Raw genomic sequence first — 14,726 nt, forward strand, 5'->3', positions numbered from 1 at the left:
ACAATGGAAATGCTTTGCATATAACTTTCAAGTTATGACTACCACAAAGAAAAAAAATGTGTGGAAAATGCCAGTTTTGTTTAACTACATGGCAATGCCACAAGTTGAGCCTTGTATCCCTTCCTCTCACCACTAATGATTCACTGGTTTATAATTCTGAAGCTATTAAAATGTCAGTGCAAGTCCTGTTCCAATAATAATAAAAATTCTAATTGACTTACATTAGCATTTCAAAGATTAGGGGACTAAGTGCTCTCTTTGAAACTGAAGTGTTCCTCATTTCTTTGCTAAGAACATTTGCACTGTGTTCACTTAGTGCAGCTTTTCTTATTTTACAAATATTACAATCTCATTACATTTTACATGAAGAGAGCCATCATGTAAATGCTGTAAGTAACAAACACAACCACATCTGCCCAGTTACAGCCTGATGTCAGTGCATATGCACACAGTGTTAATAAGCATATGGAATTCTTAATAAAATTATTTACCTTGCCATCAATACAAAGGCAGAAACACAGAAATGTGAAATAATATTAACTTTGAGGAGCCTAACAGAGCATTTCAGTCTGTTTTGTTGACACTGGCCTTACAATTAAGATATATATATGAAAAGTGTTGCTCCAAACCCTGCACTGCTTTTCTATAAAACCACAACAAATTAAGCTTTAAGCTCTTGTGATGTTTATTTTTTTTTTCCTTTAACATTACTTGAAGAGTTTCTTCTTCTATTTAGTACTCTTCAAAAAAAAAAACAAAAGACCTTTATAGCTTGGCTTCCATGCAGTTCACATAAATGAAGCTTTATAAAGCTAAATTCAAGATAAGAAGAAGACAAGAGCAGACAGATCACTGTGTTCCAGTAAACTCACAGGTGTGCTGGCTTGTGTTTTTTCAAATCTTGCTGTCTCTCTTAAGCTACTCTGAAGTTTAGCATGCCACCAAGTTTCACTTAGACTTTCAAAAATACAGGAATCCATATATGATTTCTAATTTGCCATGGAATTTACTTTAAAGAAGGGGGGAAGAGGGAGGCGGAAGCAGCAAATAAGTGAATTCCATGGTTCTTTTTTGCCAGAAAACACTGTCTCCTCTGTACTGCTTCCAAAACTAGGGCAAGCCAAAAAAAAGGGGGTGAGGAAGGGGTTTCACATTACATGAAAAACTTCCTTCTTCACTGGAAGAAAATATACTGGATACTGGATTTCTCTGAGCTATTGATGTTCAGCTCCATATTGCTCTCCAATATCATGATTGTAACTTCCTCCCTCTTTCACCATAAAATGAAAGATTCCTTGGAAGTTGAAAAGAGATTATTTACTGGCTTAAGTGATATCTCTTTTTTTCTGCAGCAGCAAGGGCCCAGGTGGAACGATCATAGCCATCACACTTTTCAATTTCTTGTTTAATTCTTAGAGTAAGGGAAGTGTTTTAGATTTGTTGATAGACACTACACAATCAGTGGTTTTGGCAGCTGAAAATACCAAATGTTTAGAGTACTTGCATCATTTGCCCAATTCTTTAAGCAGCCATAAATGTAGCATCTAAGAAGGACACAATGGCATGTGCAGTTATCTTTTGTCTATAAATTGCCTCCTATGTCATTGAGACTGTTGCTCAAAGTAGCATCAAAGCTTACAAATCACACACATCCAAATCATGTAATTTGTTGCAATGATAAGGCAAGGGAAGGACATTCTGGCAAATGAAGCTTTTACCTAATTTCAGAAAAGTTGCTAGCTCTAGCAGCTGACCTAGACAATTTCTATTTCAAGCCTCTTTAATATCAGAAGAAGCAATTTTTGCTTTTGCCCATTTTCAGTAATAGTAACAATAGTCAACAAATCCTGTGCAATTATTTTGAAATAAGATCTGATTAGAGAAACTGTGCCAAATTAGTTACCAGCATCAGGAGGCATTTGTGGCATAACTATTTGTGACAAGGCTGAATTTGGTCTCACATCTGTCTCATCTGTAAAGGGGTCTGTTTTCCCCTCAAGCTTTTTACCGTGTAAGGAGTCCTAAGAATCTAAGATCTCTGCCTTTTGTAGAGCAAGCTGTTGCTTTTTCTTCCTTACCATTAATTATGAACCTTTTCCAGGAGTAGCCTGGTTTTGTGCTTGGCTAAACAACTTTTTTTTTTGACAGAAGTTTTCAGTAGGATTTCAGGCCCTAGACTAAACCTCAATGAGTTTGAGTCTGGGCATGTTCCCTTGTGACTACCACTGTAAGACAGACTTTCCCCCCTACAATTATTAGATCCTTTAGCCTTTCATGTTGAGGGAGAAGTGGAGAGGAAAGATAAGAAAACAAATACTTGCCAGTCTAGGAGTAATTTTTCCTTGTCCCTTCCTAATTGCATTTCCTCAGTTTCCCTGGCCTTTTCCTCCCATTACACTTTCATTGAATAAACAGATTGTTCCTTTGGGAAAAGCTGCTTCAATTGAGGTGAATGAGTAGGGGAAGAAAAGAAATATGCCTGTTTATCCTGTAGACTTCCAAGGAGTAATGCATTTTGGCCTGAATGAATAATGCTGGGGAGAAACCAGGGACTACTAAAAGAATAAGAAACCTTCTTTTCAGTCTATCTGATAAGGAGTATAAATACCAACCCTGGCTTCACAAAACACACATTTAATTCCAAAACAGAGAACACCTAGTTAGAAAAACCCACACAGGTCTAACATGGTAACTACTGACTTTTAGATGTGTTTAGGCCAGCAGATATGAGTTCAGGTTATTCCTTCTCCTTAGCATTATTTCTTTACTTTTTCAAAAAAGAAACAATGCAGTTGAACAGCAAGATGTGTCATTCTCCATCCCATTCTATGCATTTCCAAAAGAGAGATGAAGAGGATAAATTAAGCTGCCTACAGCAAGGGATGTAACACCACAGTCTGAAGTCACTGTTCAGGGTGTCTATACATCAGAGGGAACGGAATGCCCACACACATCCCAGTAGTGCCATATACTCCACTTCCCTCTTGCAGGAGAGGCAGAGGTATGTGTTACAGGTGTCTTTTTTTGACTTCAGAATAGCTCCTTGCAGACCATCACAATTACAGAAGAGACAGTATCTCATTTAAATGCACTGGGAAGTATCTAACTTTTGCGTGTGCCAGTGCTAGGTGGGGGAAGATTGAACAATTTTCCCACTGCCTGTGATTGCAGCCAGAGCATTTATTAGAAAATCAAATTTACTAATAAGGTCAAGGAAGCCAAAATGCAGGGGTGGCAAGGATTTGGGATTCTTGGAAAATAACATATAAAAACAAAAATCAAGGGAGTTCAAAGACAAGAAGACAAATACATAGAGATGGGAAAGAGAGGTTAAGATAAAGATAGAAGAAAATAAAGTGACTTGGAGGAGAAGACAAACAAACTGAAACCAACTTAAGATTAAAACAAGGTATTTGAAAAAATGGTTACAACAGGCAAGTCTGTGTTCTGAATATGTAACAATTATCTTTTATAGGTGAAAATACTTGGGAAGAGGAAACATCACTTTTTTTCTATATGCTGTTTGCTTGCTTCCCAATTTTGGCTAATTCTGTCCAGCCCCCTCTTCTTCCCATCCCTCCACTGTATTTCTTCCAAAAGGAAACAGCCCAATAAAATAACATTCCTTATCTCATTATATATCACCAAGATATCATCTGTTTCCTATACTTAGTATATCAAATAACAGTATTAGCTGCTGATGGTATTGATATCTGAAAATACGATTCCTTAACTGGAATAAAGAAACATAAACAAGAAATCAATATACATGTACATTGGGTATGTAATTTTTGTTAAAAATTGATAAAGATATATTTTTCCTTAGCTCTAAATACTTATGTACAGCATAAATAATTTTGCTGGCCATTTTACAGTCATTGTTTTGTAACTACTGATCTAAGTGTATTTCAACCAGGCAATTTTTGCTGTTGGGCAGAAGGAGAATGTAACAGCTGAAGATAAAATAGGAGCAACATGGAAGGAGAGTACAGCAGGAATGATTTTCAGAGACACTGTGGAAAACTGCTGCTACAATGTCTTTCTAAAAGGGAGAGCACAGGATTAGGGTCAGCTCTGCTTCTTTGTCTAGAGTAGGGCAGCAGAAGTACCTCCTGTGAATACTTCCCATTTCCTGTGGCCAGGACTGAGGCAACAACAATAGCTTCAAGCCTAAAGTGTGAAAACTGGATCCTGCCCAAGCCCAGCAGAGAATCAAGGAGGAAGTAGAGCAGGCTCTTGTGGGTTCAAGAACAAGGCATATCACACGTATGTCACTTTATGGGAGAGAAATAATACTGGCCGTTCATTACCTTCTCTTCGGAGTCCCCTGGCTGGCAAGTAATAACTCCATCTCGTGAGCCCCCAGCAAACGTTGCTTTGCAGTTTGCAAGCCACTATTTTCAGAAAGAAATGAAAGAAAATATTAATAAGATCTATGGTTTGATTCAAAGAAAGATAAGCAGTATTTTAGTTTCACAGCACATCATGTAAATAAGAATTTGCAATTGCATTTTTTTATTACCACAGACGATGACAATTTGCTTTGACTGTAATTTAAAAAGTGTAGTCTTGATTTCTATTAGTATTTCAATGGCATGAACTAAGAAAATTATTAATGAATAATTAGGAGAGAGACCAGGGATATTAAAGATACTGTTGTTTCTAATATTAATGGATAAAATAGCTACTTTTTAGTTCTGGTTCATATGTCCAGGAAGAAACAGTCAATGAATCTAGTATCGGAAACATGTTTTTCTACTGAATGTTAGTTTAAACAGATGTGAGTGGATGTACAGTTTCCTGACATAGCCTAAATATACAGACAAGACCAAGAGCATAATTGAGCATACCGAGAGTGTTGCCTCTTTCCTGTTGTTGTATGTGTCCAGGTACTCCTGCAGCTCTAGAACACTGAACTTCAGCTTTTCAAGAAGGCCACAAGAGAGCAGCTGGAGAAAGTAAATCAAAGGGTCTGTAAATGTCACTATAAAAGAATGGAAATACTGGTAGACAGTATAGGAAAGATATTGCAAAAGAATACCCAGATTTACATATACTAATACTGAAAAATATTTACATTTATGCAAAAATCTACATAACGAGGATACTATACTGAAAAGTCAAACAGCAAAAGTTGCACCTATGATAACGTGGAATTACAAGTGTGTTCTGTGTTTAATGACTTAGCAGAGGACTTCTCTAAAATGGAACAATACATAAAGCTTAACCAGTTTCTCTCCACAGCTCTCTGATGATGTAAGGCACATCTCTTCCATGGTCACAGCAGTGGGCTCAAAACTACACTTGGCCAGTTTCTACCTCTAGACTTCACTGTGGGATGTCACACTGTCCTGATGCTGCTGGATAAACATGAGCCAGAATGAAGACAATGGGAAGGGCCATCTCATTAATTCCCTAATACATATTTTTATGGAATTATAGAATAATTGAGGTTGAAAAAGACTTCGGAGATCGAGTCTTGGAGCCTTTGACAAATACCATCATACCAACTAAACCATATCAAAAACCACATAATCTTGTTTTTAAACACTTCCAGGGACAGTGACTCTACTGCTTCCCTGGGCATCCTGTTCTAAAACTTAACACTGTTTCAGTAAAGGAACTTTTCCTAACACCTAACCTGAACCTCCTCTGGCACAATCTGATGCCATTCCCTCTTGTCCTGTTGCTGGTTGCCAGGGAGAAAAGGCTGCCCACCACCCTGGCTACAGCCTCCTTTCAGGCAGTTGTAGGGAGCAATAAGGTCTCCTCTGAGCCTCTTTTTCTCCAGACTGAACACCCCCAGCTCCCTCAGCTGCTCCTCACAGGACTTGTGCTCCAGACCCTTCCCCAGCTCTGTTGCCCTTCTCTGGACACGCTCCAGCCCCTCAATGTCCTTCTTGTAGAGAGGAGCCCAGAACTGAGCACAGGATTTGAAGTGTGGCCTCACCAGTGCCGAGTACAGGGGACAATCACTGCCCTGGTCCTGCTGGCCACACTACTGCTGACACAGGCCAGGATGCCATTGGCCTTCTTGGCCACCTGGGCACAGCTGGCTCACGTTCAGCCAGCATCATCCTCATATCACAGTTGACTCAAATGAAATCATTACACGTATTACCATCTTTCGTGCTGAAATATGTAAAAAGTAGCTGCTTCTTTTTAATTTATGGAGCCAACTAGGTCCAGCAGGCATCTGTTTTATGTTGGGGTTTGGCACACAGGTTCAACACATCATAACTCTTCCATGAGTCTCTGATTTTATATTGCCCATCTGTCACTACTTACTTAATAAAATAATACAGAAAATGAATGGAAATGGTTCCTAACAAGAGATAAATAATGTAAGATAGGAGGAGAATTCCTTTTTGGTGTATCTGTTGAGGAGTTGCTCAAAAGTGAAACAGCCAGTAAAATAACACACAACAATGAAATACGTGCCTTTTGAAAGGAATATACTCACTGTTTCTGCATCTACGAAGAGGGTGGGACATTCTGAACATGATGTTAACATCTGAGAAGACCTCACAAACTTGGAGCCTATTCCTCTCAAGTTGTCTCCCAAGTAACTGGCTGCATCACAAGTTAGGAAGCAGAATCTTTTCTGAATATTCTGGAAAGCAAAATACAGTTTATTACATTATTTACTCAAGTATGAGCTTCTTTCCTTTCTAAACAAATGGCATGGTTGTTTTTCTTTGCATAACAAAGTGCTAAAGAGACCATCTCCCTGTGGAGAGCTGAATGTCTGCTCTAGGACACTGAATAAGAGTTATTGTGCTGGAGACAGTGTACAGCTGGGCAGCTGTGAAACTAATTACAGAGTTCATCATAACCTACTACTGAAATACATTATTTCCTGTAAAGACAAATCAATCTTTATAAGCCTTTTAGCCACAGGTAGCTTTTTTTTCTTGTCTCTACAGGGTTAACAGAGTTGATCAGCACATTACCTTTTCTGCCCATTCCGGGCATTGTTTTGTTAATATTCCTGTCAAGTGGCTAATCACATAATATAATGGACATACTAATGCCAAACAGCAGCACGGAAAAATCAGAAAAAACCTTTTGTTTTCCCCTGTGGGAAGAACCTTCTTACTAAAACTTTACTGCTGCTTGGGAAGATTCCAGAAATATTGCACTGCATCCGGGAATTATTCTTCTCAGCAGTTTTTTTTAATGTTTTGAGTCCTAAACCAGTCTAGTCTTCCAGAAACATTCTAGTGCTTTTCAGTTATTAATATATAAAGTGAATAATGAATAAAAACAATATATTAAGCTTGCACTGACTGAAACAATGATTTTTATAAATACCCATCAGTTTTCACTGCCCAAATATATCTCACTAAGGCCTAGTGCTCAGCAGTTAGGAACAACATGAGAATCTTTTTAAAAATAAATGTTTGCAACATTTTTATATGATTAATTCCAAGTTACCAAAGGCATTTCTCTAAGGAATGTAGGTTAGGACCTGCACCATAAGTATGCCTCACTGGAGAGAAGCACTTTCCAAATGCCAGTGTGGATGATAGACACAGAAGCATTGTCTGTTACTGCTGCTGCACTGGTGCATGGGAGTTAAGTACCTAAAATCAGGTGAGTTGAATTCAGACTTTATTGATAATGGAAGTTGTTGGATTGAATGATTTTCTTTAACTGCTAAATAGGCCCTCACACTGTAGGCTATACACTACCAATGATTTCTAAAATTGACAGAGTTCCTGTACCAATCAATTTCATAACTACTTATTTGTGAATCTCTCTCCAAAGCATCTCAACTGCCCATCTGAGCACAGTTAGGACCAGGCAGACTGATAACTGGTCTTACTGTTTCCACCATCTTGCTTCAACCCAGAAACAAAGTGCTACAACACCTCACTCAGAGCATGGTACAGATTCTCTGCTGCACTAAGTCTCTTAGAGGCAAAAGTTATCACTAATTACCACCAAACCAGATAAATCACTATTTTTATACGCAACTAGCAGAATCATCTGAATCATAGGGGTTGGTGAAAACTGGAGATTTACTACTGTGATGTCTTCTGGAAAGAAAGATTCAGACAAGTCTTCGTGAAACTGTTGCTAGTAATTCTCCTGGCAAACCAAAGAGATCTAGATTTGATCTTAAACAACAGAAAAGACCTAGCTGAGAACAAAGAAGTGGAAGGAAATTTAAAATGACAGATTGTGAAAAAGAATCCAAGACACGTTGGTTGAAAAGGACCTCTGGAGAACATCTGATAAAACCTTTAACTCCAAGTGGGACTATTGCTGACCCCAGATCGTGTCAGACATGCTTTTAACTAGCTGAGCCTTAAAATCTCCAAGGTCAGAGCTTCCTCAAGGCTTTGGATAACCTGTTTAGTAGCTGCAATGCCCTTCTGGGGAACAACAAGTGAGTTTGTAAATCTGAGACAGTGAAGGAGACAGATTACAGAAAAAGTAACAGATATTCTTCCTTTACTCCTTTCCTCTTCAGCTATTCATACAAGCAACAATCAGTCTATAGCTAAGATGATAATGGTCTTGAAGAGTGTTTTAAATTATTAAGAGTGAAACAGTGAGAGACTGTACTTTGCTATGTATAATACTTCACTAAATATATTTATTTTGTGATTACATGGACTAACAGTTCTATAATAAATTCTCATCTCAGCTATGTCCTTTTGGGTGCAGACTACAGGGGCTGAAATCTATCAAGCAAGGCCTGAATGCAGTATATATTTTATGAAATGGGATTACTGTGAATAGTAATGCCAGCTGTCCGCATATTGTGAATAAATATATACCTGCATATAGTCAGTGTGTTTTGTGTCCATGTAAATATTAAAAAATATTCTCAGAAAGTTTTCTTCTTAACCTCAGATTTCCTCTCCTGGGAAGAGGACTTTACGTAACAAAAGGGCTTGATTGTGGAAGGTACTTGCTAGATCTGAAATCTACTCGTTTTGCAGCTGTCTGGTCTGCTGAAAGACATTTAATTTGAGGGAATACAAAGAGGCAGCAGAAAAGATAATCCAGAGATCTCTGACTTCTGACTCGTTTACAGGAAAAGTACTTCAATAATGTCAGGAATTTTAAACAAGTTTAGTGTGTTGTGGGCAAACATCCAAGATACCATTAACTTGACACTGGACTGAAATGTAGGTGCCCTGCACTTCTTTCACGTCAGCAAGTATTTCGTTGACAAGCTCTTCCAAACAAGGATTTTGTTTCACAGTCAAATATTTTGGCAGTACTTTGCATTGCAAGCTTAGCACATACAGGACTTGTTTCTGAAATTTCCTGTTAATGAGGGTCAAAAGTCAAAGTTGGCAGATGAATACTCAAGTTTAATAGTGCAAACAAAATACAATTCCAGACAAGCTGGGATCTTATGAAAAAATAAGGGGAAATAATATCCTATGTTTTAACACTGAAAAGAAGAACAAAATTATTTTTATACACTAAAAATATGGCAGTGACTCCAGCTAAGAATTGTGACTTATTGATATTATTAACACCTTTTTCTTTCTCCTCCAGTATCAACTGAAGAAAATGAGTAGGGTATCTTCTGAATACAAGGCATGCACAACAGCAAATGAAACATGTAAATTACTAGGATTTGGACTCAAACAGGTATTTTACAAGTAATGTTTAGGTCTTTCATTACACTGCATTATTTATTTAATCTTCAGAACCATGACACCTGTTCCTTTTCACCTCTTCAAAGAGGAGAATCAAGGACAAATAGGTCTCCAAACACTCAGACAGAGCTATTAACCTCTAGGACTGAGGTTAAGACAGAAAAGCTGACATCATGAAAAAACACAGGGTTAACACTCAAGTCAGCACTGGGTTGTTTTTTTTTTTCTTCCAAATGGTTATTTATCAGTGTTTAAAAGAATGTCTATAAGACACCCATATTTAGGTGGCATAATGTTTAATGGAGGACAATGTGCAGGTAGATAAGACATTCAACTCCAGTACAGCACAGAGGAAGCATGATGAAGAGATTCTTACTATAGATTGCTTCTTTCATATCAGGTTAGTCTTAGATGTGCTAAAAGATCTTGAAACTGTGTATTTATTAGCAGGGTACCCCTTGAAAATGAAATGTTGTGTACTCTGAGATCACAGGTACCTAAACTCTGCAGAAAGTTACCTGGCTACTGCTTTCACTGGAGCTGTTTATGCTGCAGCATGCTAAACATCCTGCAGCTGCAGGAGAAACAATTAAAAACGCTTTAAAACTTAATTACAGGTAACACCAGGCAATAATTACAGGTAACACCAGGCAATAATTTCTTAGAACAACTTGTACATTTGACTCTTTCTTGTCTTTTTGCAAGATTCTTATCTTTGCAAGCATACAATTTTAGAAAGGAGAAACGTATTTCTAGTCTTCAATCTCTGGAATTTATATTACATGATGGCAGCTGGATATTTCTATTCAGATGAGTAGGTACAAACCATTGAATTATGCTGGCATTTACATGGACACGCTCAGATTTCAAGAGTTTGAGATAAAAGAATAGATTAACAATAGTTTAAGATTAAAAAGGTTATTTCCTTGTCTCTTGCAGTTACTGTTCCTGCAGTCTGTTTGTAAAGTACTGAAGAAAACACTCTATAAAGTGGATCTGAATTTTGCAATATGATCTCCAAACCTGCAAGTATGATAGTATTTTCATGGCAAAACTGGTCACAGAAGACAATGCTGAAAACAAAGATGTAGTGCAGCAGTAATTCTGCAGTATGGGTTATATATCTAGTAGTTCATTACTGAGGCTGCTATCAAGAAACACTAATTGCCACACACAAAAATTATGATTTTGCATCTTAAACTTATTTTCTCACCTTAAACAGGGAAGAGAACACATGAAATGTATAAACTGCACAGGAGCCATCAGAGTCGCACATGAGCTGGTTGATGTGACTGCGCCAGGCTTCTTCTGCATCATCACATGCTGCTGGCTGAAATGCAGCAAGGATGGCGGAAAAAAATGGGGAGGGAGGAGGGGAGGCATTTCGATCAACATCTCCAAAACTGAAGGAGGAAACAGAAAAAGGTGGTGAAAGGAGAATACCAAGAAGGCGGCAGATAAAATATGCTATAGCAGAGAGATAAAATCACAGGACCAATTACAGCACCTTCCTAAAAATATTAATGAATTTTCAAATTACTTTTGAAGGTTGACAAGATGTTGGCTACAATGAGAAAAACCTCCAAATCAGATTCCCTATCTTCAGGCTGTTATCATCTATCTTCCTCCATCCCAGAACACTCGAATTGTTTTCTTGTACAATCATTTCCCAGAAGAAGGCTGAAACTTCACAGGAGAATAAAGCTCTCTCTCCCTCCACCTCCCCAGGCTAACTGCAGTCTAACTCAGCATCCAAAATCTGAAAGAGCTCCAGATAGCATGCAAAAGAAAATCTTAAAGCCTTTTTATAATATATACTGGGGTCCAGCCACACTCACATACCCAGCCACACTCAGCCTTAAGAGCATATAGCTGGGATCTTTAACAATACTGAGACTTTCTTTCATGAGAAATCAGAAAGATGAATACACATCTGATCTGTTGAACAGGTACCTAAGTAATATCTGTATTACTGCAAATCTTAAAAAATCCTCCTTTTTATTTTAATTAAGCATATTATATACATAATTCCTAGCTGCATGGTTGTATGTAAATATTGTATCTTATTTTTCCTAGAATGAAAAGCTTGGTTTTCATTCTAGGAAAAATAAGATACAATATGGGATAATATGCAGTTAATTAGGGCATTGTCTTCTCATTGCTCCAAACTCATGAGAATTTTATAACTCCTGTGGCTAAAAAAACCATTCCATTAACTACCACCTTGCAATCATTTAGTTGTACATTGTAAAAGAACTTGTGTGAATAATAGTGCATCAAAGTACCTAGCAAGAGCAAATTGTTCCAGCCTGTCAGCTTTCTCTTCAGTTTCTGTCATATCCAGGCTAAGGCTATCACTGCATTCAAATGCTCCAGGGAGTTCATTGGTAGACCCTGAAAGGTCATCCTCATGGACTACTATATCTTGTTCTTCAGGTACAGCTTCAGCCTAGGGGAGTGAAGGATGATGTCTTAGAAAACAGCAAATTAGTAAGTTAATTCCTCTAATAAATAGAAAGCATTTAATGAAAAAACCCACCTGACAACATGTTAAACTGCACAGATATAAAGCCACAGATTATAAATGACATTAATCAACTTACACTTCTTCAAAAATACTGTATTTGCTCAACTTTCTGTCTTGGATAAATATTATTTTTAAGGCATTTTTTCAACTTGTCTAGCAAAGAATTTCAGATTCCAATGCATGTGGCAACATAGTAAGGAAGTAATTTTTCAAAAAAACAATAGGGTTGTTGTTACTGTCAGTCTGTCCTTGTCTCTTAACACTTTTCAGTGTCCAAGACTGTACTAAAGCCTCTCAGAATATATTGGAAACAATTACTGTCTGGAAGACTCCATGCATGTTTAGAACTGGGAATTAATTTTAGCATGTCATTTACACTCAAGAGGAATCCAAGCATTCTAACAGGCCATTTAAAGTATTATGCTAAATTTCCTTCCTTTTTCATCTATCAGCACCTAAAGGTCATGATTTCTTTTTGAAACATTCCAATTTCTCTTGCTTTTTTAGTCTGAACAAGTTTTGTTTCAGCTTTAATCTTTTGGCTTTTGTCTGCTGCATCCATAGCACCCAAAGCACTTCCTGTAGGGATGACTGCAGTGGGTTGCTCAAACCTTTGTGTACATATGCCCATGTGCATGCACATACATGCACTGGGAATGAATAGGGAGGGAAATCTGTGGCAAGTGGAATTAAATGAGAAAAGTGGCCCTCTGCAGTTTATCAAGTCTGCTTGGAGATCCTACAGATTAATTATGGATTAATTTGTATTTGTAAAAATTAAACAAGACTTGCAACAGAGGGGACAGGATCAGAAATTAACTAGAATAATCTTTTGGTTTGCTTTGTTTTCTAAGAAAAAGAGGTAGAAATGTTCCTGAGTTCGGGGTGAATTAAATGAATCAGAGCCTGAACCATCGTGAAAAGAGAAATGCAAGCTATATGTCTGAATTATCAGAATAGGAACCAAAGCACCTGGTAAAAAGTGTTAATGTTTCATGCTTATTCAAGAAATAATTAGTAGTAACCAGTTTCATATATTAAATATTAGCTTGAAAGAACCACTGCATTTTCTTCACTGCAATGACAGAGTCTGTAGGAGGAAAACACATTTTGATGGGATAGAGCAAGGGAGGAAGGAAGAGAGAGCAAACACCTCCCATCCACTGGAGTCTAAAATTATGCCCCAAAAGCAAAATAGAAAAGTGAACTTTGGATATTAATGGAGGATTGTAGTACACTTCCAGAAATATGTGAGTTTAGGTAACTGGAAAAATACATAATATAGCATCATGTGAATTTTTGTAACTCTCATAAAATTATCCCACTATATTTAATAGAAAGTTAGTTTAACTAATTAGGTGCAGTTAACAATAATATGTGGATTTTGGCATTGAAACATCTAGGAAGAGGCTACATAATCAGTCTATTTCTCTCAATTGCTGTATCTATTTAAAGGTTGAGATATTTTTGGTTTTGCTTATGATGCAACAACTAAACATTTTGTAAATCACTGAAGGAGTAAAGGAAAATTTCCTTTGCATTGATGACACCTCTCAGATCTCTCTCAAAAGAAGAATTCAGAGGAAAAGAGAAACAGTAAAGAGCTCAGATTTTGTGATATGAAATTAAAAAGTATATAGCTGTAAGTTTCAAGTTTTCTGACTAAAAACTGGATAACTTCTTCTTTACATTCACTCCAAATTATTTTGAGTAAAAATACAGAAGTATGCACACTAGGAGAAAATACCTTTGAGGCAAAAACCCCACCAACAGGGCATTCTGTGCTGACCAATTCAATCATCTTTGTGACAATTGTAACCTGGGCTATATTTTACACCAATAACAAATCTCTACCAGGACTAGCTGAATTTGCCTGTCAGTTCCACAATAAATTGCTCTGATTTTACATTCTTCACTGGTTTATTCTAAAGCTTTTCATTTTTCATGAATATTGGCATGTGGGACATGAAAGAGATTTTGAAAGTAAAGATTCTAAACTCCCAGACATACACTGAACTCCTAAGCTGTGATTTTCAGTTCTTTCTTTCAGTACACACCAGCTACTGCAGCTGGATGCATGAGGTCAGCTGCAGTTCCCACCTGCAAATGTGTCTGTTCTGACTGCTGCTTCCTGAACTGAAATCCTGCCAACTTCTGCTGTTTATGGTTGTTATGTGGCTACTTGCCTACCAACAGTTGTTTTGACAAATGATAATGAGTTTACCTTCTCCACAGCCACTGTTTGGAGAGGTTCTCCTCCTTTCCTATCCTTACAAACACTTCCCTCCTCCCATCTTTTCTTCCTACTGCAGTGGTTTCTGACACAAACAATTTGTTCAATATTCAGCACAATTCCAACCTCCTTTTCTATGACCTCTTCTGTAGCAGTTTCCATTCCTTCTGAAACTTGCAGTGCTAGCAGTATCAATTTTTTGTGTGGCTGCATTTGGAGGGGGCAAGGGCAAAAAGGAAAGCCAATGATTACAGAAGATATATTCTTCCTCTGCCCCAGTCTCATACACTGCTCTTTCTGCAGAAGTCACTCAATTTAGACATGACAGAGAAGCTTTACT

General features: G+C 37.6%; 1 protein-coding gene across 6 annotated transcripts in view; it reads right to left on the bottom strand.

Moving 5' to 3' along the window:
- Nucleotides 1–14,726, bottom strand: part of FRY (FRY microtubule binding protein) — a 196,376-nt gene that overhangs the window by 7,902 nt on the left and 173,748 nt on the right. For all 6 annotated transcript variants that reach the window (XM_077173815.1, XM_077173810.1, XM_077173814.1 and 3 more), the window contains 5 exons: nt 11,912–12,075; nt 10,840–11,029; nt 6,464–6,613; nt 4,851–4,949; nt 4,311–4,394 (listed from right to left, as the gene is read on the bottom strand). In XM_077173815.1, coding sequence (XP_077029930.1) covers nt 4,311–4,394; nt 4,851–4,949; nt 6,464–6,613; nt 10,840–11,029; nt 11,912–12,075 — 687 coding nt within the window. The remainder of the gene's footprint in view (nt 1–4,310; nt 4,395–4,850; nt 4,950–6,463; nt 6,614–10,839; nt 11,030–11,911; nt 12,076–14,726) is intronic.

The sequence above is a fragment of the Agelaius phoeniceus genome, chromosome 2 (assembly GCF_051311805.1).
Source record: "Agelaius phoeniceus isolate bAgePho1 chromosome 2, bAgePho1.hap1, whole genome shotgun sequence".
Classification (NCBI taxonomy): domain Eukaryota; kingdom Metazoa; phylum Chordata; class Aves; order Passeriformes; family Icteridae; genus Agelaius; species Agelaius phoeniceus.